Raw genomic sequence first — 25,422 nt, 5'->3', positions numbered from 1 at the left:
GGAGCTTGCTTCTCCCTCTCTCACTGCCCCTCTCCCTACTTATGCTCTGACAAGTACCTAAAATCTTTAAAAAACTTTTTTTATAAAAAAGGGAGGGCTTTGATAAGTGTGAGAGCAACTGCCCTGTGGCTATGGGGGGCCGCGGAAGGGTGGAGGTGTGGGTGGGGGGAGCAAGCCCTGCTCCTGGGACCCTGGGTAGGAGACAAGTGAAGGTTGGTGGTTGTCTGGGCCGCGCGTGCGTGCACAGCGCCACCTGGTGTCCGCCTCTCTCCCTGCGGCACCACCCTGCCGGGCTGCCTCCAGCGGAGGGAATTGGAGCAGAGATCTCTGCGGGGGACTCTGAGCAATCAGGAACCCTTCAGACCAGGACCAGTCCCACAACCCCTGCCCCCTACCAAAGCAGCCAGGCTCCGTGGTCAACTGCTCACATTCAGTGATGTGCCAGGTCCCTCTTGAGTTCTTTGCTGCCCTCTCAGGCCAGAGCCCCCATGAGCTTGAGGAGACATGGGTCTCATGGTCCAGCCTGCCAGCCTGGGAGGGCCTCCTCCTCCAACCACCATCCCACTGCAGAGCAGGTCCGGCCTCCACGCACACATCTGTGATGAGCGGCCTATTCCTACCTCATGGTTCCTTCAAGCTTTGGGGAACTTTGCTGGAATGTTCTCAGAGCTTCTTCTATCCAATACCACCAGGCACCATCGTTCCCTCTTCAGTGGTTCTCCTTCCATCTTTCTGGGCCTTACAGATCTTCACTACAGGCTGAGAGAACAAAGGCAGGTACCACACAGCATGTCTAGCAGCTGTGTCTTCAAATCCACAGAAACATTGCAGAGATGTGCACAAAACCCAGTATCTCTTAGGACGATGGAATTTCAGATGACTTTTTCTTTTTTTTTAATTTTTATTTATTTATGATAGTCACAGAGAGAGAGAGAGAGGCAGAGACATAGGCAGAGGGAGAAGCAGGCTCCATGCACCGGGAGCCCGACGTGGGATTCGATCCCGGGTCTCCAGGATTGTGTCCTCGGCCAAAGGCAGGTGCCAAACCGCTGCGCCACCCAGGGATCCCTCAGATGACTTTTTCCTCTCATCTTTGGACTTTCATTGATTGCTTACATTTTCTAAATATATATAATATTGTAACCAAAAAAAAATCAGTTTGGAAAAAAACAAATTAAGATATTTAAGCAGGAAAAAAAAGATATATTTTTTAAAAATTTTTTTATTTATTTATGATAGTCACAGAGAGAGAGAGAGAGGCAGAGACATAGGCAGAGGGAGAAGCAGGCTCCATGCACCTGGAGCCCGATGTGGGATTCGATCCCAGGTCTCCAGGATCGCGCCCTGGGCCAAAGGCAGGCGCCAAACCGCTGCGCCACCCAGGGATCCCAAAAAAAAGATATTTAAGCAGGGATGCCTGGGTGGCTCAGTGGTTTGGGCCTGCCTTTGGCCCAGGGCGTGTTCCTGGGGTCCAGGACCAAGTCCTGCATCGGGCTCCCTGCATGGAGCCTGCTTCTCCCTCTGCCTGTGTCTCTGCTTCTCTCTTTCTGTGTCTCTCATGAATAAATAAATAAAATATTTTTAAGAATCAAGATATTTAAGCACACCCCGGATCAAAGCTGGAGTAGCTCAGTAAAAGCTCGCAGATGCAGGGCAAGAGGCAGACAGTGAGTGGCTCTGCAGTCACCACAGCTCTGGCCTTCCCTGCTTCCCAGGGGCTGTCCATTCCTCCCTGCACCCTGAATACCTGGGCAACAGGTTGCTTCTTCCCAGCTCCGGGTACTTAGCAGGTACTCAAAACACCTTGCCTCTTAACTGACTACTCCACTCCCCCTCCACCCCACCGCCCACCCCCTGCAATCCCTGGTTTTCTGCGGCTCCTCTTGCCCCACCCCACCCCAGTCTGTTCTCAACATAGCAAACCCATGTTCTCAACATAGCAAACCCACCTACAAGGCCCTCCACCTTCCCCACTTCCATCACCCCTCGGCTCTTATGCTCGAGCCACTCTGGTGTCTGTTCAGTCCTTCTAGTGTTCTTTTCACCCGCTGCTCCCTCCGCCCGGAATGTTCTCTCAGATCTAATCTTTGTCCTTTAGGCCTCAGATTAAACTTCACTTTGCCACATGACTTCCCCAACCTCCTAACATATTCCCCATTCACACACAACGCCACCACCAGGTTTTATTTCCTCCCTAGCACTATGCCACCTGAGATTATCAAACTTCTCCACCCTCTGTTTCCTCACATCCCCAAAATAGAACCCCTGCCAGGCAGGGGCCTTGTTGGTCCTGCTCACCACTGCATCTCTAACACAGAGCCCAGGGGTACTTTCCATACAATAGGCTCCCAGGTAAACCTTTGGGGGGATGGATGAACCCTCTCAATTGACTTGCCAGGAGTCACAAAGTCTAAAGGTAAAACCACTTGCCAGTTTCTCCACAAGCAGGTAGTACACATCTGCATCATGGTGTAAACGGTCCTCAGCAGAGAGGAATGGTCAGGGCCTCTGCACGGAGTTGGCTCACAGGGACACAGGAACCAATTACCCCATTTTACAGATAAGGACACTAACAAACTGGCTCCCAAGTGGCACAGTTAGGACTTAAACCCAGGCACTGTTTTTTTTTGTTTTTTTTTTTTTAAGATTTTATTTATTTAGGGGCAGCCCCGATGGTGCAGCAATTTGGCGCCGCCTGCAGCCTGGGGTGTGATCCTGGAGACCCCGGATCGAGTCCCACATCGGGCTCCCTGCAGGGAGCCTGCTTCTCCCTCTGCCTGTGTCTCTGCCTCTCTCGCTTTCTCTGTGTCTCTCGCGATGCAGCAGATGCAGCTCTGAGTCTTACTTTACCACCAGCCACAAGGTGACATTGGGCAAGTAATATTCTCTCTGGGCCTTTTCCCTATTTTTGTAACCCAATGGTGAAAGTCATACGTTCATCCCTGTTATTGTCACTTCTTTTTTTTTTTTTTTAAGATTTTTATTTATTTATTTATGATACACACACACACACACACACAGAGAGAGAGAGAGAGAGGGAGGGAGAGACACAGGAGGAAGGAGAAGCAGGCTTCATGCGGAAGCCCGACGTGGGACTCGATCCCAGGTCTCCAGGATCACGCCCCAGGCTGCAGGCGGCGCTAAACCACTGCGCCACCGGGGCTGCCCTGTTATTGTCACTTCTTAACCATAAGGCTTACAAACAAGCAAAGGCAGCATATCCAGATTCAGCAAAGTTAAGCTCAGAGGGAGACAGAAGCCTGGCTATGTTGGACGCATACCCAGACCTTCAAGCACGACGCAAATGCAGCAGGCAGAATGAGTTTATTGCATTAGAAAAAACACCAAAGAAAACCAGCAAACACATCCGTACTAGACACAGTTATTAGTTTGACTTCAAGGGTAAAAAGGAAATCTCAAAGGTATAGCTTTATTTTGGGGAGGGGGGTGATGGTCTCATCCCTCCACCTTCTCTGTCCCTTTAAACCAATGGACCTCCCTGAAGGTGTCCAGTGTAGGATATGATTACACACGGCTCATTTCTCACTCTGCTTGCCTCACACACCTGTGTGGAGCTAGCTGGTCACAATGAGCATGCTTCTGGGGTTCTGGGATTGACCGAGAAGTATGAGGACGGGGTTGGGGGTCATAGCCTCATCCCAGGCTTCCAAAATGAGTGCTGGGGGCTTGGGTGGGGAGAGTGAGCTTGCCTTCCTGGAGGCACTCTGAGTAGACAGCTGGCTGGCCCCTCCATCTCTCCCCACAATCCTTAGGGCACAGGCATTGGCACAAATGGCTGCTGGGCATGGAGTGGGGGGGCTTTCAATGTACCGAGTGACTTAGTTTCTTAGGGTAGCCAGTTTGGCTAACTTCTACTGGGTCTGGAGTGACTGCTATTAGGAATGCAGCCAGTTGAGCCTGGGTATGGGGAAGAAGGGAGAAGCAGCCTGTGATGCCCAGTGCCCTCTGGAGAGAGCTGAGTTCTGAGGAGAGAGGCCTGGAGCAGGAGCCTGGAAAAGAGGCCCGGGCAAGGCAAGCTGGAGAAGGACAGAAATTGGGTGGGAGGCAGGGAGAAGGCTGCCCAACAAGAGAAACCAATGAGCTGCCCTCCAAGAGAAACCTAGCCTGAAACCCATCCTCCTTGAGCCCAATTCTGCACATGGGTCTACATTAAAGAGTCCCTGCTGGTTTCTGGTCTCCAAAATGTTGCTTGACATCACAGCTGGTTACCGTGGAGGTGCCCCTGGTCAGGTCACAGGCAAACACTAAGGCAGAAAACCATCTTTTCCTCTAGCCAAGACCCCAATGGTGCCAACTGCTATGACTAATGGCAGAGACAGGAGGAGATGAGGCCAGAGATGAGCAGCAGCTTTTTGAAGAGCAAAGGCACCTGCTATGGGCCAGACCCCAGAAAAGAGAACATAATTCAAGTCTGAGAAGTGGCAGGAGCTGTGGCAAGGAGGGGCGCACAGATGCCAGGGCTGGGATTCAGACACCTGGCAGTTCTAAGTCCCTTCCCCAACATTCACTCCCCTAAAAACTAACTTAAGGGAGGCATGTGAAGAAAAGGAATCTGAAAGCCTCTCCAGATAAGAAATCTCCAGACTGTCCCTCCCTATAAGCTCCTGGCAGCAACTCATGAGGAAAATGGCCAGTCAGGCTCTCAACAGTGAATCCTTGAAGTCAGAATGACAATGGAAATAACATGTGACTTCAAAACACATTGAGGATAATGTAAAAAAAAAAAAAAAAAAATCTATCGAAAATAACTTGAAATTTTCTTGCCACCTTGATTCTGCATTATTATTCTTTCTATGTCAGGGATATTTTTCTAGAGCAGGGAGTCCTTTCCCCTTGGTCCCTAGCCAAATATTGCATATTGGTTGGGGGGTGGGGTGGGAGGTACAGTGACTGCAAATAACCTACATTATTACTTGTAGACATGAAGCTTGGGTCTCTGCCGTTCCAGCCCAAACCTTCAGTAACTATCAGGTGAGCTATGCTGAGGAAGAGCAGCCTGTAGGCAGCAAGGCAGGTGCTCCAAAATTGATGTCAGAGGATTGGCAATCAGTAGGTGGAAGGAAGAATGGCTTTATCCTGTATTCTCTGGCCTGACACTTGCTGTCATTCTCCCTTGATCCTGAGGCTTCCGGTTGCTCCAGCCCTGGTCCCGTGGCCTTGCTTGGGGTAGGGAGGGAAGGTGAGAGAGGTTGCAGCTACAGAGTTCACTTAGGTTGGTTAGTCATCCTGAAACTGGTCCCAGGTGCACCACCAAATCCTTTGGTTCATTTAAAAACCAGACAGTAACTGCTTCCGGGATGTTGCAACTGCCACTTCACAGAGGTTGTAAAACTCACCTGGGTCCCACAGGTGGTAACAACCTGGGTAGAGCATGGGCATTCTCTGCAAAGAGGTGCTAGGTTGGGGCTCCCCCAAACTGTGCCTCTTGCATTCTGCTTAAACAAACCCCCTCCCTTTCTCCAGTGTGGAGGACGCTCAGGAAGCAGCGTCAAAAGTGAACTCACAGACAAGACAGCCTTAATAAATTAGTATAATACTATTAGAAGGGATGGCATTTTGTTCTGTATCTTAGCAGCATTGTCCTACATGCAGCCTGATGATCTCCTTCCCTGGGAAATTTAAAAAGCCGTCCCCTGGTTGTTAGCTCTGATGTAAAATTATAAAATAGAAATCTGGTAGGGTTTGTTTTGTTTAAAAAGGAAAAGCCCCTGATGAGGCAGGGCGGTCCCATGCAGTCCTGTTAACTCTGGCCATTGGGTCGGCCTATGGGGCTCCCTCCATGAGGCTGGATCTGGATGGGGTCCAGGAAGGGCCGCAGAGCCTGTCCGAAGGGCCTGTGGAGAAAAGAGACCCAGGGCTGGGGTGGGCTGGGTGCAGACAGTCACAACTGTGCCCACAGGGGTGGTGGTGCCACACCAGGAAGGACACCATGGCCTCATTCAGTTTTCTCACCTACCCCGCACACGACGGTCATCGAGGGGCTCTCACGACAACCTGCTCTGTCCTTTTACCCCCGGGGCCCCCTCCTCGGTAGATGCTGCCATTTTACTACCTTCGCCAGATTCTGGTTAGCCATGGCTTAAACAGGCTAGCAATGCACAGGGAACTAGAGCTTTCCGGCCTTTCAGTACCTGAATCTTTAATTTTCACAGTATAAGATAAAAATAAGTTTTGAGGAAGGAAGCTGAGGCAAAGGAATGAGGATATGAAAATGGTATCTTCTAGGGAGTGCAGGGGATATTCGGGAAATCAACAATTGCAGGTTGCCAGAAGCCGTTAATGCCACTTTCTAAAGCCCCCTCTCCCCTGTTTGTGCTCAGAGTAGCTTAGCTGGAAAGAACACTGTAAATACTGGAGTCTTAGAGACTTTCCAGAATTCCTAGAACCTTAAATCAGGGTGCCCACAACACATCTCAGTTACTGGCTTTCTTTTTTTTTTTTTTTTTTCAGTGGATATTGCCATTTTTGGAAATCCTGTCTAGGTTCAAAGGCAATGAAGGATTCTCAAGCATAAACAGATGAAATCAGGATACATTAGCCCTTATTCAGACAAGTCCTGGAACTCCACCCATCAAACAATAACAACCAGAACATTCTTCAACTACTTCTATTTGTTTAGGGCACCATAACCTAGATCGTTTAGTGAGGCTGTGGTGTTCAACACGCCCACCAGGAAACAGGCAGACAAGGCCAGGGCCAGGAGCTAGGGCTCTCCCCACCAGCTGGACATGGCAGTCCCATTTCCTCTGCAAGTTTTTCGCAAGTGGGGTTCCTACCCACGTGTGATAAACAGCTCACCTTGCCAAGCCTGCTAAACCTGCCAGGATCTTCGTTGGACAGGGCCCCAGTTCAGGAGAAACCGAGTCAGAGTTAGCAGACAGATACGGTCCTGGAGTGGGTAGGGGCTGCCTGAACATAATCAACAGCAAAGGAAGGGAAGGGTGTGACGGGTTTGGGTGCGTGTGTCCTTTTAGGCAACACTGCCTGGATGATGCCCCACAAAGCTCAGACTACATCAGGGTGGGAGGGGCTAGAGCATGTTCCTGAAGAAAACATCAACTGAGGGCCGACTGTGCACTACAAGATATGAAGGACAGTAGGAAGTTGTCTTTAAGGACATGAAAGGGCCCATGGTGCAGGGGAAGAAAGACCAACAAATGACATTTACAGCATAAACCACCCTACTAAATCTCTGATCTATCCTCTGCTTGTCTATTTGCATTTTAGGGAACCTGGGTGGCTCAGTCAGTTAAGTGTCTGCCTTTGGCTCAGGTTATGATCCTGAAGCCTGGGATGGAGTCCCATATTGGGCTCCCTCCTCAGCAGGGAGCCTGCTTCTCCGTCTCCCTTTGCCCCTGTTCTCTCTCTCTAATAAAGAAAGAAAATCTTAAAAAAAAAAAAAAAAAAGTGGCATTTTATGCAACTGTTTCTGGGAAGCAGTGGCTTGCTTCATGAACAAGGTGAAAGGCAGATGCCAGGATCTGTACCAATGCTGGAGCCAGTGACAAGTGGGTTTCTAAGTTCTGTGGTTGCACTCAGGCTGGGGTAGAGCTGGCCTAAGTTCAAGGATGGTGAAGGCCACACAGGCAAGCACCAATGACTGGAGGGAAGGGTGGGCCCTCTATGTTGGCTGGTGCCATCCTGATAGGGCCCACTTGTAGTGGGAGGACTCTGAAGAGAGCAGGGAAGGGCAGAGGTGGGTCAGCCAAGTGGTGCTGACCATGATCAGGGATCCGAGGGGCAGGGTCAGAGGTTGACGCCACTTACGTGGATAGAATTTCAGAGGGAAGGTCAGTGATGTAAGAAGGGATCTTGCGCCCAGTCAGGAACTGTGCCACTTCGTTGGTGAAGGTGTTACAGTTGTTTTCAAAGATGTTGTAGGCCTCTCTCCTATACATTGTGGAAAAGGTATGGGGAACATGTCAGAGGGGTAGTGAACCATATGTGGGATAAGTCAAACCCAGTAATGGCGTGGTGAGCACAGCTGAGTACGAGGGCTAGCATTTTCCTTCTCTCTTACACTCCAAAAGGACTGCTGGATTTGCCACTCTGGACCGTAAGACACCGATTTTGTAAGGGAAGGATGGAATCAAAATATATGGCTCCTTTGCGGTCTCAGGAAAATCTTTACATTCACAGAAGCAGAGCTTGAGGGTTAGAGTTGAACACTACTATGACTGTCTAAAGCTTCTCAAAAAGAAGAGAAAACCCGCTCAAGTTCACATATCACCCCGACTCCTCAGCAAACCCCGTTTTTGATTTTTCAGGACAAGACATGTGCCCAGTATGGGTTTAGAGCAGCAGCTGCTGATTTTAAGCAGGAGGAATAAAGAGCCCTTCCTTCCCTCAGAGTTTCGGCAGAAGCTATGCTGGGACGGACTATCTGCCTTGGAACGATGCTGAACTCTTTCCGTGGCAGGGCTGCCTTTTCTCCATATCTATTTAACAAATACTGGGCCAGACTTTGTGTGTGCTGAGTGCTCTAGGGGATGTGACCTGGTGGCTGCCCTCTGGGGCCAATCATCTAGTGGGGGGACAGACACAACTAACCACCACCCATGTCTCCACTCACCGGAACAGAGACTCCCCCAGGGAGGACAGGTACTCCTGAAAGAGTTCTTCTGTGACTTCTGTGCTCCCCACATCAACCACAGAGTCTGGGGGCCCAAGCAATGTCCCTCCCTAAAAGAGCCAACCCAAAGAAAATCATTAAGTCACCATCTCCACTGAATTTTTTCATGTGGCTTCCCATGGAAGACCACAAACGCTCTGCTCCAACGTTTATCTTTCAGAGCACCCAGGGGAGATGAGAGGGCTAGTTCCTATTTGTATCAAGGCTGCAATGGCTTAGAGCTTCCTGTTAACTCTCCATTGCCACATGCTGGCGACATGGCTAAAAAAGCTGGGCTACTTGTTTCTGGTAGGGCCCTGGGAAGCTGAGTCTCTGGCTGGTCAGACCCCTGAAGCTGTTTACTCATCCAGTTGACAAAAAACATAGAAATCCAGAACCTGAAGTCTCCCTTTGTCCACAATGTGGCTGATCCCAAGGGCACAACAGGATAACCAGAAATGGTTAGTGCTCGACAGGCCAGCTTTCTATGCCTGTATTTAAGTGGATGTAGCCAGTTTTTCCTTGTGACACACTTGATGTTCCTTCTAAGACTGGGAAAATGTGAAGGACTCCGAGAAATCTGGCAGGCTGGCAAATACTTCCATAATTCAGTTCTATTTTGATCTGTGAGTCTAATCTAACAATGGTGATAGGGTTCCCCAGGCAAGGACTTAATGGCCCATGAAAGGCCTATAGAAACCCTCGAGTTAACAGACTGCCATAGCAGATCAAAGGAGAGACTGAGGCCAAGGGGGAACCAGCCAAGGGTGAAGCAACAGATCACTGGGGAGGACAGAGCTGGGAATGAGCTGGGGGATAAGGGAGAGCACTCCTTGAGCAGAGCTCCCTGAAAAGATCAATCATTCATGCAATAATTATTGAGCACCTACTGTGTGCCTAACATTGTTCTAGGCACTGGGGAAAGCATGGTGAGCAGGATAATTAAGATAGTCCAAGAATAGTGGGCTCAGAATTACAAGAGACTGGAAGGTCACTAGTCGACCCCCTATTATTCACCCACAACAAACATGCATTGAGACTATGTGCTAGGCCTTATGCTAGACACTGGGGTATGATATGGACAAAATAGATGAGATCCTTGCCCTTGTGAAGCTTATAGTCTAGCGGGGATGGCAGACAAAAAAATCTCATAAACCAATGCATAATTATGAGTTGCAATGAGGGTCTTGCTGGAAAAGTTCAGAATGACATCAGTACGTATGACAGGGGACCTTTCTGGTCTGAGGGGTCTGGGAAGACTTGCCTGAGAAATTGACACTGAGCTCAATCTGAAGGATGGAGAGGCAGAACCAGGTCAAGGATCAGGGAGGTGGACTGAAGTGAGAGGGTAGGTTTCAATGTCCACGGAATGTTCTAGTAAGGAGAAGGGGGTGGGAGTGGGGAAAGGCAAAACCTGAAAAAAGGTCAGAGAGGGAGACTGAGACCAGATCAGATGGGGCCCGGGGGCCAGGCTGAGCTTGCTGGGTTTTATTCCAAGAGCAGTGAGGAAGAGTTCTGACTGAAGCAGGGGAATGCCATGGTCAGTTTTTCATTTTGAAAAAGATCACTTCGGGGGCAGCCCGGGTGGCTTAGCGGTTTAGCACAGCCTTTAGCCCAGGACGTGATCCTGGAGACCTGGGATCGAGTCCCACGTCAGGCTCCCTGCATGGAGCCTGCTTCTCCCTCTGCCTGTGTCTCTGCCTCTCTCTCTCTGTATCTCTCATGAATAAATAAATAAAATCTTAAAAAAAAAAAAAAAAAAAAAAGAAAAAGAAAAAGATCACTTCGCCTCCCTGTGCAGAGTTCTGACTAAGGAGGAATGATGTATTGCTGCAGTCCACTTGAGATGTGAGGGTGGCATGGATGGAAATATGGGAAGAGATAGAAAAAGACTGATTTAAGGTTCATTTACAAGGCAGAATTGACTGGGCTTCATGAAGGATTTACCAGAAAAGGTAGGGAACCAGTGAGAGGAAGAAACCAAGAATGACTTTCCATTTATGAGTATCAAAATGAGTGCATGGCTTGGTCTCTGGTTGAACACCTCCTGTGAAAACTCTGATAGCTCAGAGACCAATTTTTTGGAAAGGTGCATGAACTTTAGAGACAGAGTCTTGACTTTTAGCATTGGTGCCACTTACTGGCCCTATAACTTGAGGCAACTCACTTTACCTCTCAGAACGCTCCTCCTTTGGCTGAACATTGGCTGAGTTCATTCTATGAGCTAGGCTCGGAGCTGGTGATAGGGCAGAGAGCAAGACATAGTCTCAGCTCAAAAGGAGCTTCCACATGGCTCCCTACAGAGACTCAGGAACAGCTGATCTACTGTATCACAGACAGTGTGACCCAGAGGGACCCACAAATGCTGAGGGAACACAGAAGAGGCTTGGGAAGGGTGTTCTTGAGTTGAGTTTAAAGTAGTTATGAGGAACTATGCCATAGGTTGACATCCACTGGGATAGAAGCCAGACATACAGAGTGGTAGCAAAGTTCCTGGTCTATGGGAACCCCAGGAACCTTGGGGAAGGGTGTGGGGGGAAGTCACTCACTGGGGGACAGCTGGAGATACCACCACTGCCGAAGTAGAACTCATCCTTGTGCACCACTATGGAGGTGTGCCTGCAATGCAGAGAAGAGATAGGAGAAGTCAGAACTCTTAAAACTGGTCTGAGAAAAAGCAAATACCACCTTGCAAAGAGAGTAATTTCTACCCAAAGATAGGGCTTACAAGGTCAATAACTTATATAACTAACCAAAGGCATAAATATCATAGATTCAGTTTCTCAACTTTGGCACCATTAACATTTGGGGCTGGAGAATTCTTGGCTGGGGGGCTGTCCTGTGTATTCTAGGCAGTTTAGCAGGATCGTGCCCCCCTACATCCCCATACCCACCTCTTCAGTTGTGACAACCAGACACTATTGAATGTCCCTGGGGGCAGAACTGTCCTCCTTGAGCTTTAGGTCATGTCAGCAGAGAGGGGAGGCCCTAGAATCACTCTGATACTGATAAATCTATAGTAGAATAAAGCTCTGTAGACCAAGGTGTGTTCCCAGGCTTTTAAAACTAACAGGAGCAGTCAACTGGACTATGCTGAGGGCAAGAACAGATGATAAGCAAAAGTGCTCATATTACTTGGTTTGAGTCAAACAAAGCAAAGGATCATTCTGGTCATCCCAGATGTCAGCAGGCTCTAGGAGTCCAGAAGGAATACTGACCTATGGTTTCCTCATTAATGGAACTGAGAGCTCAGCCACCATCTTGTCTGACAGGGATGGATCCAGGACAGAGAGACCAAAGTAGATGTGTTATTTATTTATTTATTTATTTATTTATTTATTTATTTATTTATTTATTTATGTGTTTTAAGACAGTCATGTGGGACCCTTGAGACTTCTGTAGTTAGAAAGCTTGGTTAGGGGTGGGCATGACATCATTCTGCCTTTCTTTAGGGCAGGTTTTATCAACCTCAGCACTAGTGCCATTCTTTGTTATGAAGGGCTGTCCTGCGCATGGTTAGGATGCTTATAGCAGCATCTCTGGCCACCACCCACCCATCAAAAATATCTCTAGACACTGCCAAATGTCCCTGGGGTGGGAGGTCAGGGCACAAAACTCCTGGTTGAGAACCACTGCTTTAGAACTTGTAAGTTTTGGGCAGCCCCGGTGGCGCAGTGGTTTAGCGCTGCCTGCAGCCTGGGGTGTGGTCCTGGAGACCCGGGATCGAGTCCCACGTCAGGTTCTCTGTATGGTGCCTGCTTCTCCCTCTGCCTGTGTCTCTGCCTCTCTCTCTCATTCTCTCTCTCTCTGTCTCTATGAATAAATAAAATAAAATCTTTAAAAAAAAAAAAAAAAAAAAAGAACTTGTAAGTTTTATGATACAGAGAGCTGGGTTTTAAGCTGGAAGCCACAGTCTGGAACCTGAAGTGCACAGGTACAGCTTTGTTTCATAAACCAGCCAATCAACATAAGGAGTCCCACCCAACTTACCAGATGCCTTCCAGTTGTTTCCCTGTGGAGAAAAGAAGAGATTTAGCCACTTGGAACCAGACTAAATGGCCTCCCCGCATGAGTAAATTCAGAACATGGCTTAAACCCAGAGTAACCTGGGATGGGGGCACAGTTGGTTAAGCATCTGACTCTTGGTTTCAGCTCAGGTCATGATCTCAGGGTCATGGGATTGAGGTCTTCGCTCAGCTTGGGGTCTGCTTAACATTCTCTCTCCCTTTGCCCTTCCCCCCTGTTTGGACTTTCCCTGAAATAATCTTAAAAAAAAAAAAAAAAAAAAGTAACTCATAAACCTCTTGGGGCACTTTCTAGGAATGCAATTCTCCTCCAATAAGGTCCTTAGATCCTGATACAGGTATGTTGTGCTGTGTTAAGAAAGTTGAAAAGTGATCAGCATCCATCAGAATGCAAGATAAAAAAACACTGGTATGGATGTACCCCAATTTTATGTCTGCTTTTCTTTCCCCTTCAGGGTCAATTTAACTTTGCCTTTTTAATTTGTCTCATATATACAGATAACAGTAGAACAATGGTATAAAAAAGCTATCATCCACTTCTTCATTGAGCATAGGTGAGATCCTTCAGGAAATGACAAAGCAAAACCTAACAACTGTCAATCCACCTGAATAGTCAATGCAAATGTATTCTATACCTCCATATGGGTGGAAATGGTATTAGGTATGGAAATGAAAATAGGAAAATATGAAGAGATCACTGTCTTGCCTTTAAGAAGCCCAAAGTCAAATGGAAAGAGAGACATACATCGCTTCTTGGCCTTTTGGCTAAGATCAAGTGAAAGACACACATAGCTAAGTAAAATACAATGTTGATAGGCTCTAATCATAGAGTGGTAGAAAATTACACAGTGGTAAAAATAAGATGCTTACTATGATAAAGATAAGGAACTACCTTTACAAGCTGCAATTCAACCAGGGAACAAGTACAGGCAGGAATGGACGTTTCTGCTAGAAGGAATAGTATGTGCGAACACACAGGTGGGATAAAGAAAGGTTAGAGAAAAGAGTACAGTGATGGTGATACTCTCGGAGGAAAAGCGGCCAGCAGGTGCCCTGGCAAAAATAGGGTCAGCTTGGACAGAAGGCTGCCCTAAACTCTGGGGGCCTTCTTGGTTGCTAGATGGTAGAGTGCCTTGATCAGAGCCACGTTTTTTTTTTTTTATTTTTTATTTTTTTTATTTTTTTCAGAGCCACGTTTTTAAAAGACACCTATGTCTTTTAAAAGAGAACTGTAGGGATCCCTGGGTGGCTCAGTGGTTTCGCACCTGCCTTTGGCCCAGGGCGCGATCCTGGAGTCCCGGGATCGAGTCCCGCGTCGGGCTCCCGGCATGGAGCCTGTTTCTCCCTCTGCCTGTGTCTCTGCCTCTCTCTCTCTATCATAAATAAATAAAAATAAATCTTTAAAAAAAAATAAAATAAAAGAGAACTGTAGGGGAGCCTGGATGGCTCAGTTAGTTAAGTGTCTGCCTTTGGGTTCAGGTCATGATCCCAGAGTCCCAGAATCGAGCCCTGCTCCCTGTTGGGCTCCCTGTTCAGCAAGGAGTCTGCTTCTCCCTCTGCCCCTCACCCTATTCTCATGCTCTCACTCTCTCACAATAAATAAAATCTTAGAAAAGAGAGAGAGAGAGAGAGAAGAGAGGGAACTGTAGGTGAAGAGGAACGGGAGGGCGGACAATAGAGACAGCAGACTGAGTGAGGTCTGTGCAGTAGTCAATGGGAGATACTATATGCCAGTGCTAAGGATGACGAGGAAGGGCAGTGAAAGATGTGAGAACGTTATCAGACATTACTCACTTGCCTTTGCTTATAACTTCATGTTAACAATTACTAATTGCTAAACGTTGCTTTCAGTATCTGCCCGGTGACTTTCTAAAGGATGAAATTCTAAGTACTGTGTGAAAGAGAGAGGATATGCTTCCTTTGCATAAACCACTCTAGTTATTCTGTAATTTACCTAGGAAATAAATGGAATGAGTATCTTGCTCCTTTAAGAAAACTTTTTAAATGAGATAACATTTAACCTAATTCTTTTTTTGGAAGAGACCAAAGAGACCATGGCCCCTCCATGACGACCCACTGATGGCTGCTTACAGTGTCATCAGAGGCAGCTAAAAATATGACAAATTCAGACCCTCATTTCTCCTCTTGCTAGCAGCAGATCCTGGGCAAGTTTACTCAACCTCTCTGAACTTCAGTTTTTTCAATAGAGACTTGTGACCACAAACAATAATGTATATAAAGCATCACAGTGTGGGGGCAACCTGGCTGGCTCAGTCAGTGGAGCTTGAGACTCTTGATCTCAGGGTTGTGAGTTTGAGCCCCCACTGGGTATAAAGCTTACTTAAAAAATAAAAATAGGGGGATCCCTGGGTGGCGCAGTGGTTTGGCACCTGCCTTTGGCCCAGGGCGCGATCTTGGAGACCCGGGATCGAGTCCCACGTCGGGCTCCCGGTGCATGGAGCCTGCTTCTCCCTCTGCCTGTGTCTCTGCCTCTCTCTCTCTGTGTGACTATCATAAATAATAAATAAAAATTTTAAAAAAATAAAAATAAAAATAAAAATAGGGCAGCCCCGGTGGCTCAGCAGTTTAGCGCCACCTTCAGTCCCGAGCGTGATCCTGGAGTCCTGGGATCGAGTCCCATGTCGGGCTCCCTGCATGAAACCTGCTTCTCGCTGCCTGTGTCTCTGCCTCTCTCTGTGTCTCTCATGAATAAATAAATAAAATCTTAAAAAAAATAAAGCGGCACCTGGGGGGCTCAGCCAGTTAAGTGTCCAACTTTTTTTTTTTTAAGATTTTATTTATTTATTCATGAGAGACATAGAGAGGCAGAGACACAGGCAGAGGGAGAAGCAGGCTCCATACAGGGAGCCTGATGTGGGACTTGATACTGGGTCTCCAGGATCACGCCGTGGGCTGAAGGTGGCACTAAACCCTGACCACCCAGGCTGCCCAAGTGTCCAACTCTTAACTTCAGCTCAGGTCATGATCTCAGGGTCTTGAGATCGAGCCCTGCATTGGGCTCTGTGCTCAGGGGGGAGTCTGCTTAAGATTCTCTCTCCCTGGGGATCTCTGGGTGGCTCAGCGGTTTAGAGCCTTCCTCTGGCCCAGGACATGATCCTGGGGTCCAGGGATCGAGTCCCACATCGGGCTCCCTGCATGGAGCCTGCTTCTTCTCCCTCTGCCTGTCTCTGCCTCTCTCTCTCTGTGTCTCTCATGAATAAATAAATAAAATATTAAAAAAAAAAGATTCTCTCTCCCTCTACTCCTCTTCCCCTCTTCCAAAAGTAAGATAAAATAAAGCATCACAGTGTGTGGTACCCAGAAGTTCGATAAATGGAAACTATATTAGGTATAATGGCCTTGGGGAAAAGGGTATAAAGACCTCCAAAAGATAAATTTTACCTCAGGATTGGTGGTAAGATCTAAGAAGAGATTTCAGTACCTAGGGAATTAATATGAAATACTGTGTCTGTTTTACATATAAATGTTTCAACTCTGTGTTTGTGTTGCTAGGCTAAATGAAATAACAAGGAAAATAAAATGTAGCTGAGTTCTGTCCTCCAGTTAGGAGACGGGTGTGCTTTTCACTAAAAGACTTGCTACTTTGACTGACAAGGTCACAAATGGACAGAGGGGTTCTGGACTGGGGTTTCTGGGGTAGCCCCCAAAAGACTATGGGGCAGGCTCTGCCCTCATCCAAAATGAGTGGAAATTCCACAGAAGTAGATAAGAAGAAACACACTGGATGCTGAAGGGGAATGGTAACCCATTTAGGACAAGCATCTTCAAATGTGGATCCAGCAGACTTACATCCTTTCTTAATCTGAACTCTCCTTCACAGTTATCCTATTCTCACAACATCCTCGTGTAGTAGAGTAGGGCAAATGTTTGTATTTATTAACATCATTTTACAAACAGGTAAATAAAGATGCGTGGTTGGTCCGGCATAGAAGCAAGAAAGAAAAACACAATATGACGATGTATTTGTTGGAGCAGCTCAAGTAGAAACATCCTGTTTTGGGGAGGAAAAGAACAAGGGCCTCCATAGGGCCGACAGGGATTGGAAAGTAGAACTAAACTGATTAAAAAAATTTTTTTTGCCATACTGAGGTAGCAGTAGGTTGAGTAGGAGGTGGTGATTTGAGATTGAATTAGGTCACAAGGCCATGTGGGAACATGAATTAGGCTTAGCACACTACAGAAGCAGATTATTTTCCCACTAGGATTTCCTCAGCAGGCCAGAGAGTGGGTGGGTCAGATGCCTGCTTGTCTCCAAGCTTGTTAGCACATCTAATGCATTGATTTCAAGGCCTCTGAAGTATGTGCATGAAAACAAATGGAAGACATGGATATCAGTTCTGTTTTCATCATGAGTAACAAAGAATGTGGAGTGAGGTCTGCACTGGTCACCATTCCACTGACTATAAGAGTTAAGTTAGTATATAAAAAAAAAAAAACCAGGAGGGCAGCCCCGGTGGCTCAGCAGTTTGGCACCGCCTTCAGCCCAGGATGTGATCCTGGAGATCCGGGATCGAGTCCCGCATCAGGCTCCCTGCATGGAGCCTGCTTCTCCCTCTGCCTGTGTCTCTGCCTCTCTTTCTGTCTCTTACGAATAAAAAAAAAAAAAAAAAAAAAAAAAAAAAAAGGCCAGGGATCCCTGGGTGGCTCAGCAGTTTAGAGCCTGTCTTCGGCTCAGGGTGTGATCCTGGAGACCCAGGATCGAGTCCCATGTCAGGTTCCCTGCGTGGAGCCTGCTTTCTCCCTCTGCCTGTGTCTCTGCGTCTCTCTCTCTCTCTCTCTCTCTGTGTCTCTCATGAATAAAAAAATAAAATCTAAAAAAAAAAAAAAAAAAAAAAAGCCAAGGAGAAAAATTCACCATCCACCTCCTCATCAATTAACATCGACAGAGCACACAGACATCCACGCTGGCTGTAAGACATGCTCCAGATAAGCATCTGGAATACTGCCTGTGTTCAACAGATGTCTACTTGGTGATGGGCCAGCGGGGTCCTCTGCACAAGTAGCAGTCAAACATAACCCTAGTTCACCTCCCAAATTTCTCCAGTGATAGTGTTTTCATTTATTTTAATTCTGGTATAGTTAATATACAGTGTTATTGATAGTGTATTTATTTTTAAGATTTTATTTTATTTTTTTAAAGATTTTATTTATTTATTCATGAGAGACAGAGAGAGAGGCAGAGACACAGGCAGAGAGAGAAGCAGGCTCCATGCAGGGAGTCTGATGCGGAACTCGATCCTGGGACTCCAGGACCACCGCCTGGGCCAAAGGCATTAAACCGCTAAGCCATCCAGGGATCCCTTAAGATTTTATTTTATTTATTTATTTATTTATTTATTTATTTATTTATTTATTTATTTTTATTTATTATTTATGATAGTCACACACAGAGAGAGAGAGAGAGAGAGAGAGAGGCAGAGACATAGGCAGAGGGAGAAGCAGGCTCCATGCACCGGGAGCCCGACGTGGGATTCAATCCTGGGTCTCCAGGATCGCGCCCTGGGCCAAAGGCAGGCGCCAAACCGCTGCGCCACCCAGGGATCCCTAAGATTTTATTTTTAAGTAATCTCTACACTGAACATGGGGTTTGAACTCACAACCCCGACATCAAGAGTCCCATGCTCCACCTACTGAGCCAGGAAGGTACTCCTTGATAGTGGTTTCAAATGGCAATGTTTCTTTTTATTAAAACATTTTTAAAGTTTATATTTTTATAATCTCTATACCCAATGTAGGGGCTCTAACTCAGAATCCTGAGAAAAAAATGCCATGCTCCCCTGACTGAGCCAGCCAGGCACTCCTAATTGGCAGTGTTTTAATCTTCTGATTGGCTCAGCATCTTCCAGATTATATGAAGGGGTTAATGTTAACTTAAAAAAATCAGCTTGCTCTTCTCTGGGCCACTGGATAAATATTGAATCTAGGTGGGAAAAAGGTAAAAGGAAACATTTGTATAACATAAGTGGGCCTCTGTGCCAATATTGTAAAGAATTAAAAAAAAATGCCTAATTGGCAGGAGGGTTTTCCCTTCCTTCAGGCAGAGAAAGGTTATCACAAAATCAAATGTAGTACATTGTGAAAAACTGAGAGGGTATTTTAATCTTAAAAAAAGGTACATTTAGGGTAGCCCCAGTGGTGCAGCGGTTTAGCGCCGCCTGCAGCCCGGGGTGTGATCCTGGAGACCCAGGATCGAGTCCCAAGTCAGGCTTTCTGCATGGAGCCTGCTTCTCCCTCTGCCTGTGTCTCTGCCTCTCTCTTCACTCTCTCTGAATGAATAAATAAATAAATCTTTAAAAAAAAAAAAAGGTACAAAAAATGGACAAAAAAAAAGGTACATTTAAAACTACTTGATATTCTTTTTTTTTTTTTTTACTACTTGATATTCTAATGCTGGAATTCCTTTGAGCCACTACAGGATTCTTTCCCAGTATAAAAATAACTGACTTGTGAGTTCTTTTCTTCAGTACTGAGAGGGTTCCCTTTTGATCACTGATGTCATTAGGCCTTGTAGCAATGCTCTGAGGTAGGTCTGCAACTCTCCACCATTCAGCCAGGCTGTATTTACTGAACATCAATCACTGTGTTAGACTGGATAAATCTAGAGTTCTTGCTCAGTGGAGCTTCCAGTCCAGTTCTAGGGGTATGTACATTGACGAGAAAATAAGCAATTATAGGGGCGTCTGGGTGGCTCAGTTGGTTAAGCATCTAACTCTTGATTTCAGCTTAGGTCATGATCTCGGGAACATGACCTGGAGCTCTTACGTCCAGCTCTGTGCTGAGCATGGAGCCTGCTTAAGATTCCTTCTCCCCTTCTCCCTCTGCCACTCCTGCCCTGCTTGCAGGTTTTCTCTCTTAAGAAAAGAAAAAAAATGAAAAGAAGAGAAAAGAAATTATAGACCAGAATGATGAATGCTATTAAATGAAGTACAGGATGTCATGAGCACATACTAGGGACACATGACCAAGATTTGTGGGGTAAGGGTCAGGGAAGGTTTCCTGGAGGAAGTGACATGTTAGTTGAGACCTCGAGGATGAGCAGAAGTTAGCCAAGCCAAACAAAAGTATTCTGGGGAGAGGGCACAGCCTTTGAAAAGCCAAAAGTTGAAAAAGAGCTAAATGGGTTTTTACATCCTGTTGAGGAGTACAGCCCTTTTCCACCAGGATTTTGCAGAGCATTAAGCCCTCATGCCCTAAGGTATCTATTGGCAGAATTGAGAAAACAGTTACTCAAATCATTTTCCCTAGAGCTTAATTCTCTTATGGAATCCAGTGGAGAAAGGCTCCTGCTGATTTTGTTGAGCATGTGGAGACAGGTGAGGGTGGAGAGAAAAGCAGAAGGATCACAAAAGGGCCCGTAAATGCATCAGTTTTCATTTTGCCAGAATGAAATTTCAGGATTACTAAATTAATTCATTAGATAGATATAAAGTAGTTTACACAGTGAACAATAAATATCTAAAACAAAATAGATGGCATTAAAAGTTTAAAAACTCCTTCAGATTCAAATAAATTCTATGTAATCTTCAAGTCTGAGTTCAAGTCTCAATTGTTCCTACAATTGATATTTATTGTGGGGCTTCTGGCTGGCTCAGTTAGTAGAACATGCAACTCAATCTCAGAGTCATGAGTTCAAGCCCCACATTGGGTGTAGAACTTTTTTTTTTTTTTTAAGATTTTTATTTATTCATGAGAGGCACGCAGAGAGAGGTAGAGACATAGGAAAAGGGAGGAGAAGCAGGCTCTATGGAGAGAGCCCAATGTGGGACTTGATCCTGGAACTCTGGGATCACACCCTGAGCCAAAGGCAGATGTTCAACTGCTGAGACACCCTAGAACTTACTTAAAAAAAAATATTATTGAGCCTGCTTCTTCTCCCTCTGCCTGTGTCTCTGCCTTTCTCTCTCACTCTGTATCTCTCATGAGTAAATAAAACAAAATCTTAAAAAAATAAAATATATATCTATATATATATAATTGACTACCTGTACTCTGACTGGCCACTGGGGACATACAGAGAAAGGAGACAGAGTCCCTGCCTTCCAAGCAGCTCAAGGTTCTTGAAGTCTCTCTGACACATCCAGCCCACCATGGCCTCCCTCTTCTTTCAAAATCTAAAATAACTGTTTTACCACTTGCTCATTCTGCCATCTTAGTTATAATCTCTTTTATGCTGTTCTCTAATGTTGCATGTGTACGGTTGTTATTTTTAGTCAAATAAACTGGAGGACAGAGTTCATGGTTTGTTTGTTTTTAAAGATTTTTAATGTATTCATTTGAGAGACAGAGTGTGTGTGTAAGAGAGGGCATGAGCTGGGGGGAGGGTCAAAAGGAGGGAGAAGCAGACTCCCCATTGAGCACGGAACCCAACATGGGGCTCAAACCCAAGACGCCAGGATTATGACTTGAGCAGAAGGCAAATGCTTAACCAACTGAGCCACTCAGGTGCCCCTCAGAATTCATGTTTTTTATTTCATTACTATTTGTATTATAGAATTAAGCAATGAACTGAGTATAGAGTAAAATCTCAAATATTCATTAGATTGCATTCTGCCAAAAAATAAATATCTATGTTCTATATCCTATGTCTTTAAACCTGAGAACAATTTTGGTAGGCTTGTTAAAAAAAAAAAAAAAGTAATCCTGCAGGGGCGGGGGGGGGGGGTATGTAATCCTGGGATACATCGATGAACACAAAACTTTAGAAAACAATCAACAAGTATAAAGTAACTCTTACCACAATTTAAAAAAGAAAAAAACACCTCTGCATTTCTATTACTTTAGTACAGAAAAAGGTCATGAAACTTAGAGAACGGCCAAAATTATTAAAAGGAGGAACTTAAAGGACAATTATAATAACTAATTATCTTAGGCAAATGGTATATTATGAAAAAGAGGTGTAATCAGCTGTCTATTAGAACGCTAAGGATAAATCTGGGACCATTTGTATGGTGATTAAAGGACACTGGACCAGAAATACCTTTATGGAAAGCAATTCTAGGAGACTGACACTGGACAGCATAAAACCGTGAGTCTACACTGTTTGGGGGAGAAGAGAATTATACTGGGCTTTTTCTAGTCCCGTCATGACTGTAATAGAGCTACATGGGGGCCTATTTTTTTCTTTTGTTAAAAGATTTTATTTATTTATTCATGGGGGGGGGGCAGAGACACAGGCAGAGGGAGAAGCAGGCTCCATGCAGGGAGCCCAACCTGGGACTCGATTCCAGGTCTTCAGGATCAGGCCATGGGCTGAAGGTGGTGCTAAACCGCTGAGCCACCTGGGCTGGGCTGCCCCACAAGGGGTCTTAGAATGAGGAACTGTCATAACAAGAATAAGAAGATACAACTGATGAATTACCCTAGTTTGGGAAAATCAAGGCTCTAAGGAATGATCATAAATCTATGATTTATGGCACATACACATTGAACCCAGATCTTCTTCTCATCCAGATTTGAAACATTTGGCCAAAGATGCCTTTACAAACTTGAAAAATTATAAAGGGACACCTTCTACAGCAGATGTGGCATAACAAAATGATTGACAACATGAGTTCTGGGAGTCAGGCTGCCTGTGTTTTTAACCCAGCCCTGCCACTTACCAGCTGTGTGAGCTGGGCAAATTTCTTAACACCTTATGTCTCAGGTTCCTTAAATGAAAAATGGAATAACAGGACCTACCTCAGAAAATTGTGGTGAGGATTATAACACACATGAAGTACTCAGAAAAAAAGGGCCTGACACATGGTAAATTCTCAATAAATGCTAGCTATTAATATGCTTCTGGAAGTTAGAGCAAAAATCAAGAATCAAATGGAGTTTTTAAAGGTTTGAATATATTAAGGAATGGGAAATCAATATAGGGCTACCCAGAACTGGGAAATACCCAACTTGAAGACTGGTAATGTCTGGACAGGATGAACCAGTAAGGCGATGTCCATTTTCCACAAGTTTTCAACTCTAGAAAGTAGTGACTATTAGCTTTGACAATCCTTGCATTACTTTTGCAAAAGGCATAAAAAGCAATATGGGAAAAAAGGGATAGAGAAGAGAGAATTAGATTTGCAGGCAAGGTGATGTTCCCAGAAATGCCGTTGTGGTCAGATGTGCCAAATTGGTGAAGTTCCCATTTTTGGCTGAGGTGCTTTTAGGATTTTACATCTTTTTTTAAAAAGAGGGAGGAGGCAGGTCCAGCCACTCCACCTTCAGTTATGGCACTGTTCCCTTCACCCATGATATTCCACAAGGGCCTTCTTTCAGTTTCAGGATAAGGCCAAGCTCTATCCTACCTCAGGGCCTTGGTAGATTGATCCCCCTTATGCTTAGAACACTATAACTTCCTTACCACCCTCCTTGTGACACCTTCTTCATCCTTAAATTCCCAACTTAAGTCACACTGCTTCTGATACCCTTATTTAAAGTTAGGTTTCTCTTATTACTTTTTATTTCAGCACCCTGATTGCTTCTTGCACAGCCTAGCACTTATCACGATTATTATTTGAAATAATTTATATAATTCTTTTCTTTGCCTATTTTTAATATTTTCCCCAGGAACCAGCTCCATGATGGTAGTGAACATCTTCGCTCAATATATTGTCCTCAGTTAAGCTTAACACATGGACTAGCACATAGTAGGCACTCAAAAAAACAACCTGTCGATTGAATCATGAAGCAGTGAGCCCTAAGGGCAATTGTGGCTATGATCAAACTAACCAAATAATGGCTCCGTTCCAAGAAGTTTAGTTAGAACTTGACTGATGTAATCTGTGTAGTGTTAGTCACCTTCCTCGGTGACTTTGTAAGTTTTACTTTCAGCTTTACCTTACTCATTTTAACAACTGGATGATCTAGGCCCAAACTTCTAGCCAACAATAGATTGGCTACATAACAATGATCTGAAGAGCTTATTAAAAATACAGATTTTTTGGATCAAAACCCCAGGAGACTCTTATTTACTACTTGTGTGATGAGGCTCTGGAATCTGTATAATTAAAATGTTCTTATTTTGAATAGATAACATATGGGTAGTACAGCATTCAAAAGGTACAAACGAGTTTATAGTGAGTCTCCCCTCTATTCCTGCCCTCTGGCATCAAGTTTTCCTTTCTGTAAGTTACCACTGTTTCAATTTCTTAACTATTCTTCTAGATAATTATCTGCCTACACGATCATGTATACATCCTTTGCTTCAAACACACCTTAATATTTAAAGAACTGCTCCAACTTTGTTTTCTCTATTTCCATCGAACAAAACTCGTTGAAAGTTATCTATATTTTTAACAAGCATCCCAGGTGATTCTGATGTGAAGCCAATATGAGCAACCATTCACTGGCCCAGGGTTAAGAGATTTAAGTTTAATCGACTATGATACATCAGAAACTCAAAAACACTGAAAAGGTGCCTTCCAAAGTAGCCTTGCTTACTTGACTTCTGCCCTCTTGTCTTACCGAGATGAACTAAAACATTCTCTACGGCGCCCATAAAAGCCAGGAAAAACTAGCCATTCAAACGGATGTTGCCAAAGCTGTTCACTTTCTCAATTCCTGGAATCTTTTCCTGCCCAATACCACCTGAAATAAATCACAAACTCGGCAATTTCTATGTTAGGTGAGACATTTTGGTACTTGGGTTATAACGAGGTTTGATGTGCAGTGAACGAGGGCTGGTTTTCTCTCCCGGCAGTTAAGTAGTTTCACGGAGCACCACCACCGATCTACTACTTCCTTTACTAATCCTTACTGACACAACAGTATCCGATCCTCCTCTCAAATTGCTTTCTAACCATCCGGGCAAAAGCAATGAACTTAGAGCCCGTGGGGAAGACCGCATGGTCAGGGCAGAAGTTGATGAATCCTGGGGTTCCTGCTCCAGCGGACCTGGCTTCACCTCCACCTGGGAGCAGTGCCTGGGCCCCCGTGCGGCTCTGGCTTCCTATTCCCGTCCACCCCGGGGACTGCAAAAGAGTTTCCTTTTCGCACCGAGGGAAGGCTCTCCAAGGGCCACCCGGGGAATCTCCTCCGCAGTGTCCCTTTCACCACGCGGGGCACCGCGCGGCAGGCAACCTCCCCTCCCCTACGCTGCGCGGAGGAAGGAGTGTAAAGAGCTCCCCGCGGACGGCAGGGGAGCCTCCGGGATGCAGCGCCGGTTCACCCTACCGCGCGGAGTGGCCAGCGGGAGGGCGTGACTCCTCCATCCCTTCCTCCTGGATTCAGAACGTCAAGTCGGTAGAGTGGGGCTCCAGGCGCCCGAGCCCCCGACCTCTCCCTTCTCCACTCGGGCTCTCCTCCATCCTCCGGGCCCCGCGTCTCTCCCGGAGCCGTGGTCCAGGCCTCCCTACCTCTGCCGGGCGTCCCGGCACCCTCTCGCCCGCCCCCAGCCCCCTCACCCAGCATGATGGGGCTGAGCCGCCGGGCCAGGCCCTTGGACAGGTCGTACACGTAGAGCTTCACCGGATAGAGATTCGGCGGCTCCATCGGGACCCGTGGCGGCGGCGGCCACGAAGTCCCTCACAGGCACCCGGCAGCGGCTTGGACCTTCCCGTACCCGACGGGGGTGGGGAGCGGAGGGAGCGGGGAGGGGGACCGAGCCCAGGCCCGGCCTGAGGGGCGGGGGAGAGGCGGCCCTGCGCTGCGCGCGCCCCCGCACCCGCCACGGGCAACGACTACTGTGAGGTGACAGAGCGGGGACGGGCAGGGTCCGCGCGGAAGAGAGGGCGGGGGCGGGGACGCGCTCTTGCGCATGTGCCT

At 46.3% G+C, this 25,422-nt stretch overlaps 1 protein-coding gene and 1 long non-coding RNA gene across 6 annotated transcripts; both read right to left on the bottom strand.

Moving 5' to 3' along the window:
- Window positions 1-882: 882 nt before the first annotated feature.
- Window positions 883-2,784, bottom strand: LOC144323633 (uncharacterized). Its single transcript, XR_013389016.1, has 2 exons — window positions 1,950-2,784; window positions 883-1,121 (listed from the first exon to the last, which is right to left on the bottom strand). It is a non-coding gene; the product is annotated as an uncharacterized LOC144323633 (long non-coding RNA).
- Window positions 2,785-3,305: 521 nt separating this feature from the next.
- Window positions 3,306-25,286, bottom strand: DESI1 (desumoylating isopeptidase 1). 5 transcript variants are annotated; one of them, XM_077914342.1, is made up of 9 exons: window positions 25,062-25,286; window positions 15,048-15,165; window positions 13,923-14,026; window positions 12,623-12,644; window positions 11,182-11,251; window positions 8,594-8,703; window positions 7,789-7,911; window positions 6,820-6,930; window positions 3,306-5,855 (listed from the first exon to the last, which is right to left on the bottom strand). In XM_077914342.1, exons 1-9 carry the CDS (start codon window positions 25,147-25,149, stop codon window positions 5,762-5,764), a joined length of 840 nt encoding a protein of 279 aa, XP_077770468.1. In that variant the 5' UTR covers window positions 25,150-25,286; the 3' UTR covers window positions 3,306-5,761. The 5 variants fall into 5 exon arrangements, with proteins under 5 accessions (XP_077770468.1, XP_077770470.1, XP_077770471.1 ...); XM_077914344.1 differs by lacking the exon at window positions 6,820-6,930; XM_077914345.1 differs by lacking the exon at window positions 15,048-15,165 and having other exon boundaries at window positions 13,923-14,030.
- Between the last annotated feature and the right edge of the window lie 136 nt (window positions 25,287-25,422).

This window comes from Canis aureus, chromosome 11, assembly GCF_053574225.1.
Source record: "Canis aureus isolate CA01 chromosome 11, VMU_Caureus_v.1.0, whole genome shotgun sequence".
In the NCBI taxonomy this organism is placed as follows: Eukaryota; Metazoa; Chordata; class Mammalia; order Carnivora; family Canidae; genus Canis; species Canis aureus.
The sequence above is the reverse complement of the archived record's forward strand: the minus strand, read 5'-3'. Positions and strand labels throughout refer to the sequence as shown.